Source organism: Chlamydotis macqueenii, chromosome Z, assembly GCF_036417535.1.
Source record: "Chlamydotis macqueenii isolate bChlMac1 chromosome Z, bChlMac1.mat, whole genome shotgun sequence".
In the NCBI taxonomy this organism is placed as follows: domain Eukaryota; kingdom Metazoa; phylum Chordata; class Aves; order Otidiformes; family Otididae; genus Chlamydotis; species Chlamydotis macqueenii.
In genome coordinates, this window is record NC_141593.1 from 20,176,608 (window position 1) to 20,204,560 (window position 27,953).

At 39.2% G+C, this 27,953-nt stretch overlaps 1 protein-coding gene across 5 annotated transcripts in view; it reads right to left on the bottom strand.

The window, feature by feature from the left end:
- Window positions 1-27,953, bottom strand: part of ERCC8 (ERCC excision repair 8, CSA ubiquitin ligase complex subunit) — a 51,142-nt gene that overhangs the window by 15,067 nt on the left and 8,122 nt on the right. For 4 of the 5 annotated variants that reach the window (XR_015261382.1, XR_015261383.1, XR_015261384.1 and 1 more), the window contains exons 4-11: window positions 27,061-27,184; window positions 25,549-25,630; window positions 24,857-24,925; window positions 22,653-22,719; window positions 19,970-20,073; window positions 17,860-17,984; window positions 14,597-14,794; window positions 7,091-7,177 (exon numbers count right to left, since the gene is read on the bottom strand). Coding sequence is in view for 1 of the 5 variants with exons in the window: in XM_086769801.1 (XP_086625927.1) it covers window positions 5,278-5,346; window positions 7,091-7,177; window positions 14,597-14,794; window positions 17,860-17,984; window positions 19,970-20,073; window positions 22,653-22,719; window positions 24,857-24,925; window positions 25,549-25,630; window positions 27,061-27,184 (925 nt within the window). In the remaining 4 variants the exon portion in view is untranslated. Of the gene's footprint in view, window positions 1-4,058; window positions 5,347-7,090; window positions 7,178-14,596; window positions 14,795-17,859; window positions 17,985-19,969; window positions 20,074-22,652; window positions 22,720-24,856; window positions 24,926-25,548; window positions 25,631-27,060; window positions 27,185-27,953 lie in introns of those variants that run through there. The other variant, XM_086769801.1, reaches the window with a different exon arrangement.

A 27,953-nucleotide genomic window follows, 5' to 3' on the forward strand; every position in this document is an offset into this window, starting at 1 on the left:
GGATTTCTTCAGCTGGGCTGGCTCTGACTGACTCCCACCTCCACTGTTTCCTTAGGCTAGAAGGGAAAGGAAATACTTTGGTCTCTTGTAAGAACAAATAAATTATTTTCCCTCTTTTGGCACCTGCTGTATCAAGTTCAAATAAAAATCTCTTGCTTGGTAGGCAAAGCAAGTCTTCCAAGCAATAGTCTGGAACAGCCTGAAAAAATGAAAGCACTTCTCTATGTATTCTGATACAGAGTATGACTACTAAATCCCAGTACTCCTACTGCAATAACAGTACAGTCCATTCCAGTTTAAGCTCTCTCTTTAAACTCCTAACTTTCTTACTGTTTTTAACAGGAACTTAGAATCCAGCTACCAGCTAGTTGCCTCTCAAGTGGATAACTTTATTTTAATGTGAATACAGCACCCCTGTTGAAACCTGACTGGATTTGCAAACACGTTGTTTTTTTTTTTCTGACTGACATAAGGATGGGAAGTGCAATTAAGTCTGTACTATTCCCCTTGCTGCATTTCTGGTTCTGAAAGATCTCTGATACTATAAAAATACATGTTATAAGCATAGAAGCAGAATAAGCATAAATGAAGGGGAGGACTCAGATTTAATTATCACATTTAACTTACATATAAGCAAGCGATGCACAGTTGCAACTGACACCGTTGGCTTAGTACTTGGTTCTTTCCAGTGAAAACTAATATACAACATACCTTCACTGTCCTTTATTTTTTTTTGTTTGGAAGATACCGACACTTTACTTAGTAATTAAATACAGCAACCTAAGAATGTAGGAAAAGTAAAATAAAATAAAAATAATATATTTTCCTAGAAAAAACTTTAATAGTAAATTTACCACATCTACAGAAAACTAGACATACTGAAGGAAATTATAACATATATGCCATTATTCAAAGTAGAACTGTCACAGAAATTTGTGTTTGAGATGCTAGATAGTATCAAGAGGTTTCAAACCTTGCAAACTAAACATCACCTATCAGCTACTGCCATTTTATGGAAGGTTTGCAGGTGCTGGATTGTAGAATGTGCCTGGACTCTTCCCCAGATGAGACACAGAAGATTTTAATTTCCCTCACTAAAAATGCCTCTCCTTCCAGCAGAGGACAACATTCAAGGGAGAGAATGACATCATCAACTGATACCAGAAGAGAATTTGGAAAAATTCCTGTGTAGAAGGAATTTCTGTGTGTTAGTAGGAGCAGTAAGTCCCCAAGGCAATTTCTATTTTCAACTGTTTGGGACAGCTTGAGACACTAAACCAACAGGTGCCTGGGTGTATAGATACTTGGGCAAATAATCCCCAGCCCAACTCTTGAGCTGAATCCCACATTGTATTCATGGTGCAACTTATGCAAAACTGATACGCAAAAAAATGTTCAGCAGCAGTATGAAAATGAGCCCCACAAAGGAATAGAGGAAAGTTTCCATGTTTCCAGATAGATCTCTATTCAGGGTTCTTTCTGGAAGAATTCCATGGGATATGGCCCTGATAAGAAGGAGCGTCCAGGAGAGCTGGCTGATTTTTCAGGATGGCCATCCTCACATGCAGGAAATAAAGCAAAGGTGGAAGGATGTCTGCATGCATGAAAATGGAGCTCCTGACAAAACTCAAGACGCAAAACGGAAGCATATGAGAGGTGGAAGCGGGTAAGAGCATAAAGAAATTGTCCTAGCATGCACAGATAGGGCTAGGAAAGCCAAAACTCATCTGGAGTTAAATGTGATGAGGAATATGAAAAGCAAAACTAAGATCTACAGGTGTATCAGAAGCAAAAGGAAGACTAGGGGAAATGTGGACCCACTGCTAAATGAGGCACAAGAAATGAAGAAAAAGGACATAGAAAAGGCTGAGATACTCAATGCTTCCTCACCATGTAAAAATCGACTTTAGCAATGCCAGGTCCCTGAGACCACTAGAAAGTCTGGAGCAAGGAAGGTGTATCCTTGGTGGAGGAGGATGAGTTAGGAAATACTTACACAAACTGGACACACACAAGTCCATGGTGCTTGACTGGATGCACCCACAACTGGCTGATGTCATTGCAAGATCACTCTCAGTTATCTTGGAAAGGTCACGGTGAGCAGGAGAGGTTTCTGAGGACTGGAAGAAAGACAAGGTCATCCATGTCTTCAAGAAGGAAGATCCAGAAAATATAGGTCAGTTGACCTCAGTTCCATCCCTGGGAAGTTGACAGAGCAAATGATCCTGGAAACTACTTCCAGACACATCAAGGACAAGAAGGTAGCAGCCAGAGTAGATTTATGAAGGGAACATTATAACCTTCTACAATACAGTATCTAGCTTGGTGGATGAGAGGAGAACAGTGGATGATGTCTACCTTTACTTTAGTAAGGCTCCTGACAGCCTCCCAAAACACTCTTAAAGACAAGCTGTCAAAGTACAGATTAGGTAAGTGGTCAATGAGTTTGAAAACCAGCTGAAGGGCCAGGCCCATGGGGTTGTGATTGGTGGCACAAAGCCCAGTTGGAGGCCAGTCACTAGTGGCGTACCCCAGGGGTCAGTAGTTGGGCCAGTACTGTTTAACATCTTCATTAATGAGCTTGATGATAGAACAGAGTAAAGCGTGCCTTCAACAAGTTTGCAGATGATACAAGACTATAAGGAGTGCTTGATACAACACATGGTTGTGCTGCTATCATTCAAAGGGACCTCAACAAGACTGGAGAAATAGGGAAACAGGAATCTCATGATGTTCAATAAAGGCAAATGCCAAATCCTGCACCCAGGGAGGAAAAACCATGGACCAGAAGAGGCCAGAAACCAGGCTACTGGAAAGCAGCTTTGTGGGAAAAGACCCATTACTCCTGGTGGACACTAAAGTGACCATAAACCAGCAATGTCCTCTTGCAGCAAAGAAGGCCAACAGCATCCTAGGTTGCATTAGGATGAGTGATGTCAGTAGGCTGGGAGAGGTGGTCCTTCCCATGAGAACCGGCTGAAAAAGCTAAGACTGTTCTACACGGAGAAGAAAAGGCTCAGGGCAATCTCGTCAATGTGTAGAAATATCTGACGGAGCAAGAGAAAGGGAGTGTAAAGAAGAGGAAGTCAGACTCTTCAGTGGTAGCCAGCAATGGGACAAGACACAATGGGTGCAAACTAAAATACAGAACACTCCATTTAAACCTGAGAAGAAACTTTTACTTTAAGAATGCTCAAACACAGGAACAGGTTTGTAGGTTGTAGAGACTGACTGGACACAAGCCTGAGCAACCTGCTTTAGGTGTCTGTTTTAGGCAGGAAGGTTGGGCTAGATTATTTCCAGTGCTTCCTTCCAATCTCAGTAATTGTGTACTCAAAGCACAGGAAAAGGAACTCATTTGAGAAAGGCCATGCCAAGAAACAGGAAAATTAATGCAACATTCTTATTTATAGGTTTAATTTTTATGATTTCTCGTATTTTTAAATAAATGTAGTTTTTCTACCTCTCCCATTTTATACACCATTCCCAGTCCACCATGGAGGCCGTAGGTTTTTTGTTTGTTTTAAAATCAACACAATTTATAGTCACATTACAGATAACTGGAAAATGATTGAAAAAAAATAATACATTTTTTCTTTGGTAACTAGCTCTATGATTCACTCAGCACATTTTTAGAAATCCAAGTGCCAAGTATCTGCACTGCAGTTGGCATATACAAATGATATGCACAACTATAAAACAAAAAAAAAGCAATTCTCTTCAAGACAAAAATCAAAATGTGTCATCTTTCTTCAAATTTGTTCCCCAGTTTTTCCAATTTTAAAGGGAACAGCTACCATTGGTAATGAAAATTATCATTTGAAAGAATTAGAAAATTCTCCTCTTTATTCCTGTAAAGTGACAGTGTCAAGCTGGTCCTTAACTTCAGCCGAAACTTCTGGAAGCCTTCCATCCTGCAATTATCTTCTTAATAGTGTAACTTAAATTTTGGGTCTCTCCCAGCAAATATGCACTACACATCAAGCTTGTTTAACTGCAACATTCCCTTCACATGCCTACTCCCCACTTGGTATAATTTTAAAATGCTGGACTCTAGATTGATATAGAAACTGACAGCATTTATCTTGTATAGATATTAAAATACAGAAGCAGAGTGAATTAATTATAAAACACATACTAATCATAGAAATAATACATACTATACAAAGATTAAATTATTATCTCTTATTTATTTATACAATATATTTTCCTTTTGTCTGAATTTATGGTCCTAATATCTACTCTGTTCTGCAAGGAATTTTACCTCTGTAAAGCTGGACCTACATCTGATAGGAACCTCTAACTCAGTTCTCAGACTGGTGACTACAGAATGTCTGAAGCACAAACTAGTGACTGAAATGAGACAAATAACCCCACAAAGCTCCTCCCTTTCAAAACAGAGCAGGCGTTAGGACCACAAATTCAGATGAAAACAGTTCTGAAGGAATACATTTGCGATTTCTAACTCGAAATGTGATCCACTCTCTGCCTTGTACTGTACGTCAAGCCTGTTTCTGTCCAGGAATTCTTCATGCTGGCTAGGGAAGTGTGAGAGACTCATACATAGAAGACTGACCTTAAAAACCTGCTAACAGGAGCAAAAACTCCTCAAATTAAACTAGTTTCTATCCTTAACCTTCTGGGACAGGTTCAAATACTAGTGGATGGGGTCAACATATAAATCCTTGAATAGGTAATCCCAGCTATATCTCTTTTTCTGAATTGAATACTGCATTTATGGAGAAACTTATGCAAAACTGAAAGGGCAAAAGAACAGGCACAAAATCCTATTGGCTCCCACAGCACATAAGCACTTAAAAATGGACACAGTCCGCTCCATCTAGACATTGAGAAAAATATGTTGGAAGTATCCCTGAGCTAGTTCTCCTTCAAGCAAAATCCTTCCAGCAAAATCCTCTGTATCATGTCTCTTGGAGACACAGGGATTATTGCCTTCTGTATTAGTGATATCAGAAACAATGCAATATTAACTGGTCCCAAGGGCTTTTATTTTTCCTTTATCAGCTGTTCAACACTGAATAAAGTATACCAATGTGTACAGGTAAGTATAAAAGTCAGTAAGTATGAAAAAGTAATCCTTTAGATTTAACTGTAACAATGAAGAAAGAACACAGACAACAGTGGAAACCTATTTCTGAAAGACCTTGCTCTAACAGAACTGTACCAAAAATCCAGTCATAATAAATCTGACAATATCCAATTCTGTAGATAAAATCCATGAATGCAGTTGGTTTTATATCAGCACATAATTGAAATTCAGCCTTCATCATCACTGCTGCTCCATGCGTCTTCATATGCTGGATTGAAATGCTGTTGAGGCAGAGACTAAAGAAAATAAAAATTCTCTTAGTGGTTTGCTTAATTAAAAATATTAAAATCAAATAAGGGCAATGCTTAAATTACTACACGTAGACAAACCAGTGTGTCTCTCATGGGTACTGGATTATTCTTTTTAACCACTTCTTTGGCCATTCCGCTGATTAGAGGCAGGATAAATTATGAAAAGAAACACTACTCTATTTAATTACAATTTCAACAACAACAACAAAAAGTATCTGGAGCACTGACTGGAAGTTTTACAAATGTCTAGTATAACATATAACAGATAGATATTACTGTGTTTGTTTTGAGTCACTAGTTTTAAGTTATAATTTCCCTGGCCCAGCGTAACTAAGCATTATTGTCTCAAGAAGTAGCCCTGGCCTCTGTCTGCATCCAACAATTATTTCTCACCTCAGCCTCTCTAGGGTCAAGCTAAAGGGTTTGTGCAGGTAAACCATGCACTGAATCACAGTCTTGACTTGAGGTAAATTTTTTTTTCTTCTTTACTTTTATCCTGAGTTCAGATTCTGGTCATACATGCACTCAAATGGCTGTTGTAGCCCATAAGAGGGAGTGGGAACTTGTGGCTTGTGGACAGCAGAAGTGCTTCTTTCAGAGGCAGTGCTTATCTACAACATTTGCAAACAGCAGCTGTAGCTTAACAGATTTGAAAACAATGGCACATATTACATACCTCCACCACGGCAAATTTAAAGGCACAGCTCTAATCAGAGCTGGGTAAATAACCATGTTGCTGTGGATTTCCTTTTGTTTTTCAGACCGAGTAAAAACAATTCACACATATCAAAATACTCAGTTATCGCAAAAATCTTTATTTCAGATCCACTGAACACATTTTGGGTTTAGGGTATTTAACCTTTAAAACTACTTTTTTTCTTCTTTGCTTAAGTGGAGGATCGTTTTGAGATAAGTTGTCTTACAAAGCAAAGCAAATGTTACAAAAATTTTATGCTTCTTATCATTTCCCTATCCAAACTGGAACATTTCAGAAATTTTTAAATGTCACATTTTTGTATGCTATGAGCCAAGACATTAATATATCCTGATTTTTAAAAATTAGTAGCTTGCTAGACTCTGATTCCATGAGTGGTTTCAGTTCCTCAAAATTTAGATTTTTTTTTTCCCCCCTCAAACTCTTCACTGAAATTTTTATTGCCTAGCTCTAATACTAAGAGACAAAAAGCACCCTCTTGGAAAACAGTGTTACATATAATCTTCCCTGTAACAGCCTGAACGTCTTGCCTCAGACACTAAAATAAGCTCATTTAGAACCTTCTTTATCATATTTCTGCACCAAAAATAATTGAGTATGAAGTGTGGAATCCCTAATCTTATGTTTAATACACAGTGTATTCTTAAACAACTTAAAACACAATCTTTGGCATATTTCAAATTCCAAAATAGCATAAACTACAGAAAAAAAAAATGGAAATTAAGGAAGCTGAAGTAGAAGTTGAAAGAGTGATAGCCAAATGACAAGTACTACTTTTAACTAAGTGAGAAGCTATAAGTCTGAAAAAGATTTTACTAGACTATGGAATAAAATGTCTTCTTGAAACCACACAACAATCAAAAGATTACACAGAAACAACAGGTGATTCTCCTCTTAATTAGAGACTGTTACAAATTTTTATGGTGAAATACAGGCTTCATATTTAATTTCCATACCAACTCCCTCAAGTATAACAGCCATATAAAGTACAGTTCAAACTCACAAATTCATTACCTTTTCAGAAATATCATCAGGAACTGGCTCTCGAAGAGCTGGTACCCACGCAAGGATATTGCAGTCTTTGCTACCGCTATAAAGTTCCTTTAAGAAAGCAAGCAAACATTACTTTTAGACAGACTTACTGAACAGTGACATAGATATAGTGTTGGGGGAAAAAGTGTATGAAATATTTATTTAAAAATAAAGACAAATATACAACTTCTAATTTGTACTATAATCTTGATAAACAGTATTTTAAATGATATGCCAAACCAAAATGAGTAAGTTTTTATGTTTTTCCCAGATTGTTCACCAAAACAGCCATATCCACATTTAAGTGAACTCTACTGCTTAAATGCACTTTTCTTCCCACTCTCATGTCCCCTGAAAAGACACCTATTTTAACAGTTAAGAAGCTTAAGAGATTATTTATGTTCAATGAAGAAGTAAGAAAATAAATATATTTTATTGTTTTTCTAATTAAAAAATATGAATCAACTCAAAAGCATCTATTAATACACGTTACAAGAGTGCCTAAGTATGGAATAAAGAAACATTAAGTAAGCGTAGTTTCAGTATGCCTAGGGAAGGAAAAGAACAAAAGAAGAACAATTTGAAGCCTGTATCCTGTTGAGAAGGCAGAGATCAGAACAACCGATTTATTATTTTTAATATAAATAACTCTGTTTATTATGGTAGTGACTAAGGACTGAGATCCCATTGTGCAAGGCACCCTGCAAACACATGGAAGCAAACAGTCTCTACACCAAACAGCTAACAGTCAACTACAGCTTAGTTTTCTTAGTTTTTTATTAAAGGAAATACAGACTTCTTTGTCACTTTAAACCGAGGAAATTCTGCTAATGAGAAATACTGCACCATCCTTGCAGTAAATTTTGCACTAATAATGCTTCTATTTTCTAAAATGCTACTTAAACGAACATGCATGATCATATGCCTTAAATCTTGAATCATACTCTTGCATATATGTGATGTTTGACAACACCTGAGTATTGCCAGGCATTTAAATTGCCCGACTGAAACATATAAAGTATTTTTCTGTATTCAGGCCAACAGTATGAAAGCCTTGCTTTAAGCATGTCAGCTATTACACTTAAACTAATAACTCTGTGCAAATGTGCACATTAATACATTGATTCAATGTAAATTCAATGAAGTATTACAGTTCTGTCTTTGCAGAAAGTCTCATATTATGTATATTTAATTCTAGAACTGCAAGAAATGCACTGACTGTTGGTACACGAACATAATGCCTGATTCCTATAAATACTCATTTTTAATTTCATTTAAGTGAGCCAACATACTCACTTTTGTAAAAGTAGTCCTATCCATGAAGTTATTAATGGATAAAATACATCCAAGATTAGAGTTTATAATTTTATGACAGAGAAACATCCTACAGAAGAACCACAGAGCCCTGGGAGTGGTGCTAAGGGACTCTGGAGTGCAAGCAGTTTTTTCATTAATCCTCCTCACCAAAGGGATGTAGTTTGAAAGGGCTAGTCAAATCTGGTGAATCAACAGATGGCTACAGGACTGATGCCACAGCCAGAGGTACGGCTACTTACATCATGGGACTTGCTTTGAGAAACCTGGCCTACTGGGGGCTGATGGGATCCACCTGACAAAGAAGGAGGAAAGCACCTTCAGCCATAGGCTTGCCAAGCTGGTGAAGAGGGCTTTAAGCTAAAGTTGCTTGGGCAGAGGAACTTCAATCCATCCCACTCCTACTAGTTTGATACCAGTACCAGCAACAGAAGGCTAAAATCTGGAGAAGGATCACAGGTCAGCAGCAGAGCACCTTAAGTGCAGAACAAAGGAACTGCAGCCACTTCAGCCAGCAAGTCGGCTTCGTCAGGGGCCCAACTTAAATGCCTCTATGCAAATACACGTAGCATGGGGAACAAACAAGAGAAGTTAGACACATGTACACTCCTGCAGGGCTATGATCTTATTGGCATCACGCAGACATAGTGGATGGCTCCTATGACTGGAGCACTGGAATGGAGGGACACAGGCTCTTTAGGAAGAACAGGCAGGGAGACAAGGAGTGGGTGTCACCCTCTATATCAATGACCAGCTGGAGTGCATGGAGCTCTGCCTGGGCATGGATGAGGAGCCAACAGAGAGCTTATGGGTCAGGATTAAAGGCAGGGGCAGGGACAGGTGACACTATAGTGGAGTTTTGCTACAGGCCACCTGGCCAGGAGGACTGAGTGGATGAGGCCCTCTGTAGACAGATAGGAGCAGCCTCACAATCACAAGCCCTGGTCCTTCATGAGGGAGACTTCAGCCACCCCAATATATCTTGGAAGGACAACACATCAGGGCACAAGCAATCCAGAAGGTTCCTGGAATGCATGGATGATAACTTCCTCCTGCAACTGACAGCGCAGTCACCAAGGAGAGGTGCTATGCTGGACCTTGTTCTCACCAGCAAGGAGGGGCTGGTGGGGAATGTGGAGCTCAAGGGTAGCCTTGGCTGCAGTGACCGTGAGATGGTGGAGTTCAAGATCCTTAGGGCAGCAAGGAAGGTGCACAGCAAGCTCTCTGCCCTGGACTTCAGGAGGGCAGACTTGGGCCTCTTCAGGGATCTGCTGTGCAGAGTACCTGTTCTGGTTTTGTTAGTGAGGGGGGGCCTAAGGTGGTAGCTTCTGTAGGAAACTGCTAGAAGTCGCTCTCCTTTGTTCAGTGGACTCGGCCGGGCCTAGGGCGGACCTGCTTCTGGCCAAGGCCGAGCCAATTGGTAGCAGAATGTTCCGTGATAACCCCTCTGCGATAACGTATTTAAGAAGGGGAAAACAGAAAAAAAAAAGAGAGAGAAGAGAAGATGTGAAGAAGCTGAGCGGGGGCAGAGGCGCAGAGGGGGAGGCGCAGGCCTCATGGGCATTGCAAGCCTCACCCTCTGGCCTCTCGCCAGGCAGCAGACTGGGCCTGACTCGGTCCAGCCCGGCTGCAAGAAGTGGAGAGGAGATGAGATATGAATAAGATGTAAAAAAGATCCTGAGAGACATCTACCAGCCTGTTGTGAAGAACGGCTGCAGACGCCAAGGTCAGTTCAGAAGGAGGGGGAGCAGTAATGCTGCTCCTGGCCAAGATTCCCCTGCAGCCTGTGGTGACGACCATGGTGGAGCAGGTTGTCCCCCTGCAGCCCATGGAGGTCCACGGAGGAGCAGAGATCCACTTGGAGCCCGTGAAGGACCCTGTACCAGGGGAGGTGGATGCCTGAAGGCAGCTGTGGCCCGTGGAGGGCCCGCTGGGACAGCTGTTCTAGAGGGACTGCACCCGTGGAAGAGATGACCCACGCCGGAGCAGTTCCACGAAGGACTGTGGCGTAGGGGTGGGACCCCACGATGGAGCAGGGGAGGAATGTGAGGAGTTCTTCCCCCGACCATGAAGCAGCGGCATGAAACAACGTATGATGAACTGACTGCAACCCCCGTTCCCTCTTCCCGCCCTGTGCCGCTTGGAGGGGGGGAAGGTAGTAGAGATAATGTTAAGCCCGGGAAGAGGGAGGGGTGGAAGGAGGTTATCTTGTTCTCTGTCTCATTATCCTGCTGTTTGTAGTAATAAATGAATAGTTTTCCCCAAGTCGAGTTTGTTTTGCCCGTGACGGTAACTTTAAGGATTTCTCCCTGTCCTTATCTCAAACCTCGAGCCGTTTTTCCTTATATCATCTCCTCCTATTCTCTCGGAGGGTGGGGGGAGTGAGAGAGAGACTGTGTAGTCTGGTCCTGATCAGGGCTGAACTACGACAGTACCATAGGAAAAAGCTCTGGAGGGAAAAGCGGACCAGGACAGCCTGTTAATATGTGCCTCCTCCAAGCTCAGGACCAATGCATCTCAACAAAGAGGAAGTCAGGCAAAAACACCAGGAGGCCTGCATGGATGAACAAGGAGTTCCTGGACAAACTGAAAAAGAAAAAGGGTGCCTACAGAGGGTGGAAGCAAGAACAGGTAGCTTGGGAAAAATACAGAGAGGTTGTCTGAGCAGCCACGTTAGGAAAACTAAAGCCCTGATATATTTAAATCTGGCCAGGGATGTCAAGGGCAACAGGAAAAGCTTTTACAGGTATGTCAGGGATAAAAGCAAGACCAGGAAAAATGTAGGCCCTCTGTAGAACGAAATGGCAGACCTGGTTACCCAGGACACGGAGAATGCTGAGGTACTCAATTTTTTGCCTCAGTTTTCACCACTGAGAGCTCTAGCCACATTGCCTAAGTCGCAGAAGGCAAAGGTAGGGACTTGGAAAATGAAGAACTGCCCACTGTAGGAAATCAGGTTCCAGACCACCTAAGGAACCATCTGAAGGTACACGAGTCCATGGGAATCTGATGAGATGCATCCATGGGTCCTGAGGAAACTGGCAGATGAAGTTCCCAAGCTGCTGTCCATCATATCTGAGAAGTTGTGTCAGTCTGGTGAGGTTCCCACTGACTGGAAAAAGGGAAACATAACCCCCATTTTTAAAAAGGGGAACAAGGAAGACATGGGGAACTACAGGCCAGTCAGTCCCCACTCTGTGCCTGGCAACACCATGGAGCAGATTCTCCTGGAAACCATGCTAAGGCACATGGAAAACAAGGAGGTGACTGGTGACAGCCAACAAGGCTTCACTAAGGGCAAATCATGCCTGACTAATTTGGTGGCCGCCTGTGATGGGTTACAGAGTTGGTGGATAAGGGAAGAGAAGCTGATGTCATCTACCTGGGCTTATGCAAGGCATTTGACACTGTCCTGCATGACATCCTTCTCTAAACTGGAGAGACATGGATTTCACAGATGCACTACTTGGTGGATAAGGAATTGGCTGGATGATCACACTTAAAAGAGTTGTAGTCAATAGCTTCATGTCCAAATGGAGATTAGTGATGAGTGGAGTTCCTCTGGGGTTTGTATTAGACTGGTGCTGTTTAACATCTTTCTCGGAGACATGGACAATGGAACTGAATGCACCCTTCACACGTTTGCTGACAAAACCAAGCTGTATGGGGCAGTTGACACACTGGAAGGAAGGGAGGCCATCCAGAGTGACCTGGACAGGCTGGAGAGGTGGGCCAATGCAGACCTCATGAAGTTCCACAAGGTAAAGTGCAAAGTCCTGCACCTGGGTCAGGGCAACCTGTGATATCAGTACAGGCTGGGGCACGGAGAAATTGAGAGCAGCCTTTCTGTACTTAAAGGGGACTTACAAGAAAGATGGGGACAAACCTTTTAGTAGGGCCTGTAGCAACAGGACAAGGGGTAAATGTTTTAAATTAAAAGAGGGCAGATTCAGACTAGCTATAAGGAAGACATTTTTTACAATAAAGGTGGTGAAACACTGGCACAGGTTGCCCGGAGAGGTGGTGGATGCCCCATCCCTGGAAAAAAATTCAAGGCCAGATTGGACAGGGCTCTATGCAACCTGATCTAGTTTAAGATGTCCCTGGTCGTTGCAGGCGAGTTGGACTAGATGGCCTTTAAAGATCCTTTCCAAGCCAAATTATTCTATGATTCTACTTATCTTGCTTAAAAGCAGACGGGAAAGTTACACCAAGAAATAGGTCAAATCCCACTTTATCCTGTCCGCAGTACTCTACTCAGGCCTCCTGTCTTTGACAGGATATAGAATATCACGAGAACTTCAAAACCTCTTCCAACACCAAAATCTCTCCTTGAGAGCAATGTCATAGTGACATCAGCATACTTCTATTTAATCTTTATTACCACTTGTCTCACTTTCTGATCCTGGCATTGCAAGATCTTCAGTTAATATCCACTGGATTGAGTAATACTTACAATTAATTATTACAACTTGGAATGGTGACTCAGTCAAAAGAAAAGCCAGTGAGCTCCATGCATGTTTATACATGTACTGTATAGGGCATACACATATACTCTACTACCAACATGCTCCATGTATGTTTATTGTACAATATATGGAAATATTATGCTTTAAAACCCTGAGGAAAGATTACAAATAAAACCTAATTTAACTTTCAGTTATCTTTACTTATTAGCCTCTGACTGGATTTGCCAAATACCTTTGCAGATGTCACTGGCATTTCTTGAACAATGGAAATAGTTATAATTCAAAGCAAAATTGTTTCCTGATGCGTTATTTTATGAGGTGTTATTTGTGCATGATGCTTTACTCCATTTCTTTTTCTGAATAGGAAACGCAGGTCTTGTTTGTTTACTTTATTATTTTAAGCAGCTAATATGGCACAATGGTATCTAGCATTTTAGATCCAACAGTAAACATCACCTAAGAGATTGCACAATGAAGATTTCCTCTTCCACACCATCCTTGAAATTACTGACCTCCTATTAAATTAACGGCTTTATTAAAGGGCAAAATTCTGCAGTTCTTGTCACTCAAGCAGACTAACATCTTATTAACTTTACAAATGTAATTATGTAAGAACAATTTAGGCCAACAATAACACAGTTGATTTTATGGCTCTATTCCCAGGATTTCAAAAGGCATCTATACACACATAAACTAAATCTCACACCATTCTGTGGAGACAGCTCCACACAATATCTCAAACACAAAAGGTATTCCACACAAATCTGCTAATTAATTTGGACGTCATAAGAAGAGAAAAAGACTAATATCATTGGACTGTAAATAGCTAGTTGCTTGCGTGTCAATGATCATACTTGATTAGGTGGTTCTGAGCGAACAGAAGACACTTCTCACCTCAAATAAATAATTGGTGTGAAGTAAAAGTTCCTTTTAGAGCCCATTCCAGTGATGAGGTCAACTATGTAACAGCCTTTAAATCCACATTAACATCCACTCTGCACTTGCCACACCACAAGCCATAAGAACAATCTGTTGTAAAGTACCTCATAACAAATTAAGCTTTGTTATCCTTAAGTCTTTTATTACAAGAGGAAAATATACCATAGGAGGAGAGGAAAAGAAAAAAAGACCATCAGCACCATGAGGCCCTCTAATGCTATGGTACCTCTTAGGTGAAATGTTCTCAGATTAATTTAAGTGGCTTATCATTTTCTCAACACTTCATCAAAACTGTTCATAGATACAGTGACTGATACAACTACAGGTATTTGAGCAGTATCACTGTAGCAAAGTACTTGAGAAGCTTCTCAGTACTGGTAGCAATACTAATGCACTTCACATTCCTTCTTACTGTGAGTAGTGTTCGGTATCTCAGAGAAAGACAAATGCCTCCTCTTCAGTCTTACAAAAGCCTTAATGTATACGATGTATTAACGACAATATAAGGAAAAAAATTACTAGAGGCATACTGAAAAGTTAGCTGTGTGAGACGAAATGAATAGCGGAAGCAACCCAATACAGAAAGGGCTGTCCCAAGAACCTGATCAAACTTTCTTTGCTTGACACACAGGCCACAGAACTCCTTCCTATGTCAAGATCTTTGATTCAAGTAGATCCCTGAAAAGTTAGCACTTTTTGTACAAATGGTTTGGCAATTTGCATAAATATCCCAGGTTGTCTGGAATATTGTTTCTGCTTTACTTACCTGAAAATTAGGTTGAAATACACAGCAGTCGACAGTACTATAATGCCCTCTAAGCATAGTTACCAGTTCTCCTGTGAAAATTGTATAAACAGCAATGGTACTTCCATACGGTACAAAGGCAAACTCCGGATTACAGCCACAAGAGATGGTGAATTTGAGTCCTTTTCTACTTTCGTTACAGACTTTCCCATAGTTCACCTGTAAAATGAAGGATTATGCAGTTAGCTATTAACTAAAACTACATGTAAAGACCAATTTCCTTTATTCTTTAACACCCAATAAATTTAATTTTAAGCTTTCCAATGTTAATAGAACTCCTGATATTTCCAACTGCAGATTTTTATAAAGAGAATAATTTTACTGTTCATTAAAGTTCATGCTCCTTAATGTCAATTTAAGAATGGCAAATAAAGATATGCATAAAAATCAGCAGTTCCACACTTAGAATTTGCACAGGCTGTTGCATGCCAGATCTATACTGAGCACCTAAACTATCACAGAAATTACAACATGTACAATGAAAAGGAGTGGAGGCTGGGAAAAGTGAATTATATGGATACACTCAGTGTAAATGTTGCTGCTTGATAGAGGAGCAATGGAAAGGAAAGGATGCTGCCAAAAGAAGAACTGAAGAAAGATCTTAGGAACTGCCTTTGTCCTTTTAGTGCTCACACAAATGGAAAACCTGCTTCCTTCTCTTTGATTCTTCCTATACTCAGTGAATAAGGACTTTCTATTCCTTTTTGTGATGAAGGATGTATGTAAGATGTGTGTGACTCCAATATTAACTTCTCTTATTAACTGAAGCAATCCATTAGGCCTCAAATTTGGCTCATTGCTCCAAAAAAAAAAAAATATGCATGGCTTAATTTCTATATCTTTTGAAATGTTTGGAAAAAATTTATGGAGATCAAAAGGATTGCCTAGCAGGGGAAATAAAGGGACTATAGTGTGATTTGTGTTACCTGTAGATGCATTTTATTTGTCAGCTGGTGTCTTAAAATTATTTTAAGCAATACCTCTGGGCAGTGTATGAAAATACAATACTCTGGACAATATAATTCTGGACTTGAAAAAGCAAGGCAAGATCAAGCTATTCCACACCAAATAAGACAACTGTAAAATCGCCTGTGAAACAAGTCAATGAACTAACAGGCACAGAAAAACAAAAAACAGTGATCCAGCTGATGAGAATGAACAAATTGTATTATCTACTTTGGTGATGGTGATTTGAAGACAGAAAGATGTCTGTACATGAAGTGCTGAGGATGGCAAATGTGGGTAGCATGGAGACAGAAAAGTCCTTTAATTTAAGTGACTATAAGGAATTATTTTGCTATGTTTTGAAACTAAGCAGCAGAAGTAGAAGATTTCTATGACAGAGTAAGATTTCTTCCTTTCCTGACAGAAATGACAGACCATAATCACTGTCATAGTTTAGCCCTGTTCAGAACCAAGCTACACAGTCTCTCACTCACTGCCCCCATCCCCTGAGGGAATGGGGGAGAGATAATATAAGAAAAAAGGCTCCAGGTCTGAGATAAGGTCAGGGAGAGAACCTTAAAGTTACGGTTACAGACAAAACAGACTCGACTTGGGGAAAACTATTGGTTTATTATTAAAACCAAAGCAGGATAAAGTGGAAGAGAACAAAACAACTTCCCCCCACTCCTCCTTCTTCCCGGGCTTAACTTAAATTATCTCTACCTCCTTCGCCGCCTCAAGCGGCACAGGCGGAAGAGGGAATGAGGGTAATGGTCAGTTCATCACATATGCTTTATGCCTTTCCTTCCTCCTTGGGGGAAGAACTCCTCACATTCCTCCTCTGCTCCAGCATGGGGTCCCTTCCATGGGCCACAGTCCTTCGTGAACTGCTCCAGCGTGGGTCATTTTTCCATGGGGAGCAGTTCCTTCAGAATGGCTGCGCCAGCACAGGCTCTCTGGGCAACAGCCTCCTTCAGGCATCCACCTGCCCTAGCGTGGGGTCCTCCCCAGGCTGCAGGTGGACCTCTGCTCCTCCGTGGGCCTCCATGGGCTGCAGGGGCACAGCCGTCCTCACCATGGGCTGCACGGGAATCTCATCTGGGAGTAACATTAGTCCTCCCTCACCTTCTTCACTGACCTTGGCATCTGCAGATGTTCCTCTCACAGGAAATTCTTCACAATCAGCTCAGGCAGATGCCTCTCAGGTTCTCTTCACATCTCACCTCCTCTCCACTTCTTGCAGCCGGGCTGGACTGAGTCAGGCCCAGTCAGCCATCTGGCAGGAGGCCAGAAGATGAGAGCTGCAAGGCCCACAAGGCTCGCGTTTCCCACTCTCTGCCCCCCTTCAGCTTCTTCGCATCATCTTCTTTCTTTTTTTTCTTTTTTTTTTTTTATTTCCCCCCCCCTTCTTAAATACCTTATCACAGAGGTGTTATCAGGGAACATTCTGCTACCAATTTCCTCAGCCCTGGCCAGCAGCGGGTCCCCATTAGGCCTGGCCAAGTCCACCAGACAAATGGGAACAACTTCTAGCAGCTCCTTACAGAAGCTGCCACTGTAGCACCCCCTCACTAAACAAAACCAACACAATCATGGTTGGCTAAAAGCCCATGGAAACTGACTTACCTAGTATGTCCTTCTTTCAAAAATAAACATAGGAAACAATTTTCTTTACTGAACAGAAAACTAAAACCAGAAACTTCCAGCAAAATACAAGCCATAGAAAGGACTCAAGCAGCAGTAAAGATTTAATTTCCTCTCCCTTTGGTTGCAATGCAAATGTAAAGGGATAGATACTTTTAACACTGCTATACCACTCCACAAGAGACATTCCACAAAAACAGAAAGAAAGTTGAAAGAAAGCCAGGCAGTCAACTAGTGAAACTCTCAGGTACGGACAACTGCCCTGTGGACAGCACTCAGACAACTAGAAGGTTTTTTTAAAAAAAACTTCTATCAGCTGTCATTGCATATTAAGGTTTTCATTACTGTCTGAAGTGTTTTCAGCTATGCTTACTAATTAACTAACTTGAAGTTAACATATTCTATCTTTGAGTAGATCCAAGCTTCCTCATACTCTGCTTTTTTCTAATAAGTAGAAATAAGAAAAGAAATCTGGAAAAAAAAAGCTCACTAAATTTTCTAATGATCAGATTAAGCAGCTATATCCTTTATGAAAGTGAATAAATACCCAAAGTTGTAGTGACAACTGCACAAATTATAAATCTTCTAAAATTAAGTGCAAGCAAAAACATAACTGAAGATCCCTGAAAACTTACTAATGTGTTTTCTCCAGTGGAGCTGTTCCAGAGTCGCATGCGGTCATCTGTACCAATGGTCAACAAATGAAGCCCATCATGTGTATAGCATAAACCATTAACTCTCCCATTGTGAGCCGTGTTTGCTGTCAGGCAAAAGATCTGGTTCAGATATCTACAGAAGAATTACTATTTTGGATACACATTTTTATTTCTATGTATAGTTCTGAAAGTGCTATTTAAATGATAACATATCAGTTAATTAATAATTTAACTCTTGGTTTATAAAAGCATCTGGCTGGCAACGGATCAGTGAGCAGTGTTCCTCAGGGCTCAGTTCTAGGGCCAGTTCTGTTCAATGTTTATCAATGACCTGGCTGAGGAGTCGAATGCACCACTAGCAAGTCTGCAGATGATACCAAACTGGGAGGTGCTGCTGACTCTCTTGAGGGACAAGAGGCCTTGCAGAAGGATCTAGATAGATTGAAGCACTGGGCAATGATTAATGGGATGAAATTTAACAAGAACAAATTCCAGATTCTGTTAAAGTAGATAAAATCCAACTCAGTGCTACCACAGCAAACCTAATTATGGTGCCCATAAATTAACTCACTGAAAAATAGCTAACGTACCTCTGTATCATACTGCAGTACACAATTTAGACATAATTCTTAGGTAAAAAGTGTTATCCGTTTTTCAAAGATTTTATTTAAAAAATTGTTAGCAGCATTTGGCTTAGTTTAGCTATATTTCAATATATTTAATACCCTAGTCTATCCCATTGCCATTAGATTATAAAAAAATCATCTGGAACTTGTCAGACAGAGAAATAAAATGGAAAAGAAAGTTGTGTTTGAACAAGACAACATGTCATTCAAAGGAATGTATAAAATGGCACTACTTATCCTGTAACTTACATAGAATTTTGTTTTTTATAAAGCAAAATTTGTTCAATGTTTTCTTTTTTCATAAGTCTTAGATTTCTTTAGAGCATTTTCATCTCAGTAATTTCTTGACTTTTAAGGGAATTTAAAATTGTCAAAACCAAACGTCTCTATTACCACACTACAATTTCCATAGCAGAAGCACGGTTATTAAGACAGATACTTACTGCTACTTCATATTGCCTAACTACGTTTTGGAAAATTAGTTTGACTTTACATATATTTGCATGTATTTTTCTACATGCAATCTAAGTTGCACATAAATCAGGCTAACTTGTAGCTTTAATCACTATGATCTATGCTACACAAATCTCTATTCAGAGCCATGATACAGAGTTTCTACTTCGTGATTCAATTCCAAATACTACCTATTTCTACCTCAGAGGAGCAAGTGTTAAAGTACTTTCTTGGCCTGCCAAAATTAAATATCTTCTGCCCAGAACTGACCAAAATTCATGAACTACAATTTGAAGTTTAAGAAGCTTCCCTTTAATTTAGGTGGGGTTTTCTTTAGGTATGGAAATGTGATCAGAAGATACATTAAAATGTTAATGTTGTAGCTAATAACAACTGATACAGGCACCATTAATGCATTTGACTGTACTGAAATTAGTGTAATTTAGCTTCCTGTAAAATTAAATACCATCATAAATTTATACCCTGTTGTATACTTTATGCAGCATAAAAAGAATATAATTGATTTTACAGCACCACATATGAGAAAATATTCTAGAGGCTTGCACTGGCAGCATGACCAATTTAAACAGGAAAAGCAATGTGCTTTCATGGATTTTGTTTGTGTTGTCCTTGTCTTTAAACAAGGATAATTAACTACTGGAACAGCTTATAAGTATGAAATGATGGCTGTTTATATGGAACCTAATCTACAGCAGGAATTAATGCTTCCACCCATAAAACAAATGGCAAAATTTCCCATTTTAGAGGGAAAACCACTTAGAACAAATACAATAGTGTTGCCAAGGAGATCTCTCTAAACAAGATCTCCAGTCACAAACATTGTCTCTATAACAGAAGTAACTGAATAAAATTCAGCGGCCTGTGTTAGTCAGTAGATAGCAACTGGATTATCACTAGTTTGCTTGCTGGTCTTAGTATTCAACGTATTTATGAAATACAAGAATGCTTCTAGTTACATATGGATTACCAGCAGTTATATTCTGTATTACCTGCCTCAGAAGATGCTTTGGACTTCTCTCCATTGTGCTGATCAAGTGTAGTCAGACATCCAGATGCTCTCCTCACATCCCATAATTTTACTCTACCGTCAGCACTAAGAAAAACAGATTTGAGTAAATTAGGGAAATTGCATCCACCCTGATTCAATAACTGTCTTCAGCCAACACGCCTGACACTCACCCTGCTTCAGCAACTCTTCTGAACTACTCATCAAGCAGTCACATTCAAGCCGATAGAATTTCATGAAAAGATTTTTAAGATAGACTTCAGACATTCATTTACATGAATTAATAAATACAGTTGGTACACTACAAGCACCTAAGTTAAGAGTGAATCTTTGTCTACGATACAATACACTTGCCTCTTCGTTTACAACATAACACCCTTGCATACATACACAGATTAGCAGTAAACTTGTGAATTCTTCTGTTGATTAAACTGTAGCTACAGACTCCAGCATTGTCTGCAATGGTTGTCCGTGAACTCAAGCTCTTGCTATCACTGATCTATAATACGACTGGTACACAAATTGGCTACATACACATAGGCTGGATAGATCTATACACTCTGTTGTCATATGGCAGAGAAACACTGAGAGCTTGCTTCTGTAGGAACTCACTGGCTTTGTCTACGTTACCTGGGTGGCACAAGGAGAGAAAGACTAATGTTCAGGCTGCTGTGATTGATTGTGGCTCCCAGGCTGTGTGCTCATGCTTTGCTCATGCTGTGTCTTTGCCAACAACAAAAGCTATGACAAATGATGATACTAGGTACACGCTTAGACAGCAGCATTGCAGGCAGTGCACTTTGTATGGTACCTTGTTACGCAACCTGATTTGAGCATTCCAGTAGTACACTTCTGTGTGCACCACAAGACTCCCAGGTATAGATAGGAGGTAAATTAATACAAAAGACCACTTCCCATGCAATGTAGATTTATCTACTGAAACTATTTGCACAGTTCCCAGCAACTTAACTGTCCTTTTGGAGAAAAAGAAAAACAAAGGCATATATCACTTTGCACCCCACCTAAACAAAAATAACTGCATCTGTTTGACCTACAGCTGGAAAATATACAATTCTTCTTAGGTAAGCAGTCTTCTAACTGAAGTACGACATGCTTTTTCCTGTACCTTCTCAAGTTAGATTTAGATATCAGGAAAAAATTCTTCACTATGAGAGTGGTGAGGCACTGGAACAGGTTGCCCAGAGAAGCTGTGGACACCCCCTCCCTGCAAGTGTTCAAGGCCAGGCTGGATGAGGCTTTCAGTGATCTGGTCTAGTGGAAGGTGTTCCTGTAACCTTCTCTGCTGTCAGAAACTGAAGTGTGTGAAAGACACTCACAAAATACGTTTCTTCTCCGACCATTCCAACCTTCTGCCAAAACTACAGAAGAGCTGAGCATCTTACAGGAAATTTGAAATAATACATTTCAAATGCAAGCCATATAACCCCCACTCAAAGTATTTTCCCTCCCCTGAAGTGATCACAAGAAAATATACAATTTTCTTGGAAAACAGTCACATCTCTTGACATGCAAGATTAGTCTAGATTCTCTTTTTAGCAGCATCAGCCAGTTTCTCCTCACTACCTCTTCTTTATTTCAGTGTGGCCAGTTCTTGCTCATATTTGTCTTAGCAGACAGCAAAACTGAGTTATGTTATTAGGAACTAGTAGTCCAACTACAGTACTGAATTAAGTAATGGAGCCATAAGAAATACGTTTAACAGGCAGTTATCATAAGGCAACACGACAACACAGGTAGATGCAGTTTATACTTATACTACTTATATGATTATAAGCAAAACATTTTGGGAGATGTCAATAAGTCAGTATTAACTGCCACTATTTCTGTGACAGAAAAACAAGGAAACTAAATTTCATTTGCTAAAACAAACAAACAAACAAAAAAATCACAATGTTAGAACATTTCCCAACTACGTTGAGCCTTTCAGCATCAGAAGCCAAGGGTATGCAATTCTGATATTAACTTATTCAAAATTCACTCTCAATTTATAAAATGGCCATTCCTCTCTGCAATTCAAAAGAAAAAGTATGCCAACCAAGAAACTAAGAAGAGAAATGTCACATTATAATCAAAAGCTAACATATGCAAAAGTCATAGCAAGTCCAAGGGGATCTTCTAGATTTAAAATGACTGGAATGAAAAAAAAATATATAATAAAGGCCTGGCAGTACCAACACACAATCTATACTCATTGAATTACTGTAGTTTGGAAAGTTATTACATGTCAGCGAAGCTACCCGAGTTAAGTTCTTTGGCATAATAGAGCATGATTAACCAAGATGGTACTTTGAGCTAAATGTTTTACTTTGTTATAAAACAGATCCTGTATGCCTGACTTCGATAGCAACACACACACTAATAAACAGTAAGAAGTTAGTATCTCTATAATGCTGTATCATTTTCCCACACCTTTAAATGCAATTACTATTTCAAAATTCTGTACAATCTTCCTATAAAATAAGAATCACTTAGCTCTCCACGCTTAGTTTTTCTAGGCAAGATCTGTAAAACTGTGAATAGGTTAAAGTAAATAATGAAGATTAACTTTAAAAGTGCATTTGAATTGTAAAACACATGGATAATGAACATATAAAATTATACCATCAAACATTTTAGTGCAGATAACAGTCCAGTAACATCTCTACCTTGCAGTTGCTAAAATATATTCGTGACGTGGAGACCAAGACACTGCCAGTACTTCTTGCCTGTGACCTAAAAATTATATGAAAAAGCTTATATGATTTTCTAGGAAAATACTTATACACACCATTTTACGTAAATAACTAAAAGTAAAAGCAGATACTTATTTCTATACGATCCACCAATCCAGAACAGTAATCTAAACTGTAATATGAATTTGATTTCTGTCAAGATATATTGTTTTGTGCTAGAGGTTATTTCTCATTCCTCCTCTTGCTTGAGTGGGACTGCAGTGAGCTTAAAGTGATACATGGAGTATTATGTGTGTGTAACTTGGTAGCAAAGACAGTCTTACCTATGCAAAACATATTACAGCACAGTCACAGCTACTGAGTTTAAATACTGTTATTAAATTTTGTGTTAGCGCTGGTGTTCTCAAACACAGAAGGAACTTTCCATTTGTTTTTCTTCAAATCATTTCAAAATGCTTAATAAAAAATATATTTACCTTATGTACTTAAGATTAAAACTTTATTCAGCTTATCCTCAAATACTCTGGTCCTGAATTTTTTCCCCTAATTAGGTCTGAAATAGTCAGATACTGAGATAAATGTCGTCTTAGCAATGTCATACCCAGTACAGCTTAATGGCAAGTAATACATATATATATATACATACACTTTAAAACTTGGAAAGTTTTTAAAATGCTAAACAAATACAGACATTAGGAAGTGTAAGGTGTCCTAAATGGAAAGACTGCAATCATGCTTCATGTAATAATAGAAACACAATGCTGAAAAATAAACTAAGTCATACAGCTACATTTTTGCTAATGCAGTTTAGAGCTATGTGAACCACCTTGCTTCTGATACATCTTCTAGTAGTTGGTTTTCCATTACCTGAATTAATCAAAGGGCTGTGATGCCCAGGGTAATGGAAAAAATCTCCACAGTACAGGTATCACAGGACACATCTGGAAGGCTCAGGGCACATACATTTATTTGGATCTGTTAAGTAAACTACAGCCAAGCATTTAGCTCTATTCTAGCTGCTAGAGTTAGCCTATGTGAAAAATATTAATACCTATTTTCAAGACACTACTGAGTGCTTCAAGTTCTGTAAAAAATAACTCTATTATGTTTAGTGGAGGACATAACTTGCTTCCACTTGTTGCTCTGACATCACACTTGAGCTAACTGTAGCAGGCTCTGCGCAAAGACACAATCAGCTTGTGCCTGGAAAGCACTAACCTTGTGTCAAAATTAAGAAGACCTGCTGAAATCAAACCTATTCTCTAGAGAACTATTTTTGTGTCTGCTCTCTGTGGTGCTTGCAGCTCTAGAAGCAGAACACCAAGATGCCCATTGTGGCGGACTGAGTTCAGATGCACCTACTGGCTTAAGCTCTGCATCACACAAAAGCACCTAGGCTGCTTTTATAGATTCGAGCTGGCTGCTGAAGAAATAGAGCTGCATTTGCACATTGCTATATCTCAGCTAACACTTCTCTACAGTTTCTAGATCAGATCTGGCTCTTGCCCTGCTGGTTTGAAGCATGATGATTTACCTTGTAATTGCCTTCACTTGAGCATGTGTATATACACTCATACTCCAAAACTAAACATTAGAAAAGAGACATTAAGAGCAAATTCTCATTAAATGCTAAAAGTAATGGATTACAGAACAATAAACCCTTATGTTTACTGAATTAGGTTAATGCAAAGGATTAGATAGTCCCTTTCCACAGCAAGTAGTATCTTGCCTGTTATACAGAAAATTCTGAACACATCCATGCAAGCATCTCCTCAGGATATTATGTTAAAAATACTGAAGGTTTTTTTTTGTTTTGGGGTTGTTTGTTTTGTTTTGTTTAAAAAAAAAAACCCAGCACATCATATTGCATTTCTGTGAACACAAAACCAATGCCTACGCTTAACCATGTAATAAATAATAATTGTTATTGATTAGATAATGAAAGAGGCCAAATATCTGTAATTACTGTTCATCAATTAATATTTGTATTCTCCAATTCATTAGCACTAGACTAACACCCAGAAGAACCTATTGCCACTGTGTAACCTTCACAACTGGCAATAAATAAATTAGTCATGTTACTTACAAAGAATACATTGTATACAGTGTTTCTTTACAGGACTTGTTTTACTCAAAGTAGTTATTGTTTAACATTTATGTTTCAGACTAAAAAGTACCCTGCAGAATATGGGAGCAGGATCCAGACTTCAAGTCACAGAGCTGTACTTTAGGGCTTTTGGTACCAACTGTAACAAGAGAAACAAAGACTGCTAAAAAACTCCGCAGTATTTGAGAGAACAACAACAAATCTTAGCAATGACAAAGAAACAGAAAAAAATGGTAGCTGCATAACTGTTCATTTAGTCAGAGCAATGCATTCTATTAATAGATCTACATTTTTAGTCCAAGTAAATTTACCATGTAACAACCAAAATATAGAAAATGAGGGTAAACAGAACAGTACTTAGGAAACATAAAAATTAAAAACATCTCCTCTTTAAATATATTTTTTTTACTAATTTTACATAATTAAATTGTGTACATGTAAGCAATACACACACCCCCCATTTACATGATTTACTAAGTTTCTGTCTAATAACCTTCAAATGCTAACTTATGTAATGATAGGTAACCTAATTATAGCTAGGAATTTTTATCCAGAAGTAGAATTGATTGATGCATTATTTTCAGAAGAACACATGTGATATTCATTGACATCATCCAACCAACAACACTTTATTTTACCAATGACCTTACATCTTACAAAGACTCAAATTATGTAAAAATAAGTCAGGGGAGGTAAAAGACACCCTTGCTTTTTACTCTAATCCCAAAATACATAAGGCATTCCTTAAAAACACACACATACCTGCTATTAAACAATGCTTTGTAGCAACTGGAGACATGTGATGGCTATAGACTGTTCCCTCAAAGTGAAAGACGTCTGCAGACTGACAATAAAAAGATTAAATTAACCAAAGTATGTTGTCAGAACATAAATCCTTATTATAAAATATTTTACAAGTAACAGCTACAAAAGAGGCTACTACAAATATTACTATTTACATATTAATAATAAATCCCCCGGTTAGAAACCAAATCATGCAAATATTGCAAAGTAAATAAGTAAAAAAGCTAGCAAGAAAAAACAGCAAACAAGTTACAATATGAAAAATAGAAGTCAACAGGAAAGAAGCACTTCAACTAAATTTAGAAGCCCCTTGTCATTCACAAACATCACATACTATCTTCAATTCCTCAAAAAATCCCAAACACACAAAATTATTAGTTCCCCTGTGAGTGTTAAAAAGTAATGAAATACAATATCAGCTTTAATAATCAGTACAATTACTTTCAGGTACAATTGCTTTTGTTGTCTCATTCTAAAATATTGTATATTAAAACAACCTTTAAACTAAGTTGTCTGTGTTTTCAAATAGACCATTTGGTGGCAGAATGGGTCGATCAACAACTTCCAAATGAACACTGTCTTTTAAGTGATGCTCACAGAACTACCTGGAAAGTGAACAAAACTCTGCATTTATGTGAAGATTTACTAGCTGCAAACACAGCTTCACATCTCACAAAAAAAAAAAAAAAAAAAAAAAAAAAAAAAAAAAAAGAGGCGAAAAATTATTCTCTATTGTGTCCCTAGGGTGAGAGACCTCTTATTTTTTTCACTATGCATGAAACAACATTCAAATAGCACCAGCGTAAATCCACTAATACATTCATACTGGAAACAGGATAAACAGCAGTCATGAATTCATAGTTCAATAACTAGATGTGAGGATTAGTGAGTCAAAGCAACCAAAAATTCTACAGAATCTATTTACTTTAATAAAGCCAGTTAAACTATTAAGAAAATGCTAACCAGTGTGTCTCATTCTCCACCAATTTTTAGAAATGGTGTCTACAGTGCTATAGAATTTTGGACCTAATGACCATGAATGCCAAGAACACCAGTCCCTCAAAAGCAGGATTTAGGCCTTGGTTACTAAAATTAGCCCTGCTATACACTATGACTACAGTCAACAATCCCCAAGAACGAACTTCAGACCAGTCCTTGGTGGACAAGTTTATGTAGCATAAATGCAACCAGCTGTATTCCAGTTCACTGCAAAAGCAGAAAGGAATTGTCCTGGGGTTTCAAGCTTTCGTACAGTTTAGAGAGTCAGATCTTTAGAAACAGACAAGTATACATCAAGTTATGTGTGAACACCAGAACCACGCCACCCCGCTCCTGCACCTAATGTTCTAACAATCAGCTGGTTTTCATTCTTATGGATGCTTGGTCCTGTTGAGCTCTGGGAGAACCGCAGATGTGGAATGAATAACATGCTTACAAAGAAGCCTGCTAGCAGCAGAAATTCTCTCTTACTTGTAGAGTATTTGTATCCCATATTTTCAAGGTTTTATCAAATGAGCTGGATGTAAACATGCCAGTGTCATGAGGATACCACTGGACTGTCTCCACACTGAATCTATGTGCATCAGGATGGCTCCTAAAATCAAGGAAAAGATTACTGTTGGTTAGAGTCTTGATAATTGTCTTATAATTGTCTTGACATTCAATGACAGGTTGAAAATACAGTTTAATTTTTTTTTAATCTGTACTGAAGTTTTCAATAAAAAAATAGTTGTTTTGGTGCCCCAATTTTCAATCAACGCTTTGAAGAGAAACTGCAAGATCATTTAGATTTTCAAAATATCACATCTGTAGCATATCTCAAGTTAAGACACAGTCTGAGGCATAAAAGGCACTAATGTCTTTTGAAATTTTAAAATTCTAGTGTTTAAAGTGAGGGCTTAACACTACAAACCATTTATCCTTGTGGAATCCTGCTGTTTTAGAAATGGATTCACTGAAAAATACAATCACATATACAGTTGTTCTGGTTTTGTTAGTGAGGGGGGGCCTAAGGTGGCAGCTTCTGTAGGAAACTGCTAGAAGTTGCTCCCCTTTGTTCAGTGGACTCGGCCGGGCCTAGGGCGGACCTGCTGCTGGCCAAGGCCGAGCCGATTGGTAGCAGAATGTCCCGTGATAACGCCTCTGCGATAATGTATTTAAGTAGGGGAAAACAGAAAAAAAAGGAGAGAAGATGTGAAGCAGCTGAGCGGGGGGCAGAGAGGGGGAGGCGCGAGCCTCATGGGCCTTGCAGGCCTCACCCTCTGGCCTCCCGCCGGGCAGCCGACTGGGCCCAACTCGGCCCGGCCTGGTTGCAAGAAGTGGAGAGGAGATGAGAAGTGAATAAGATGTAAAAAGGATCCTGA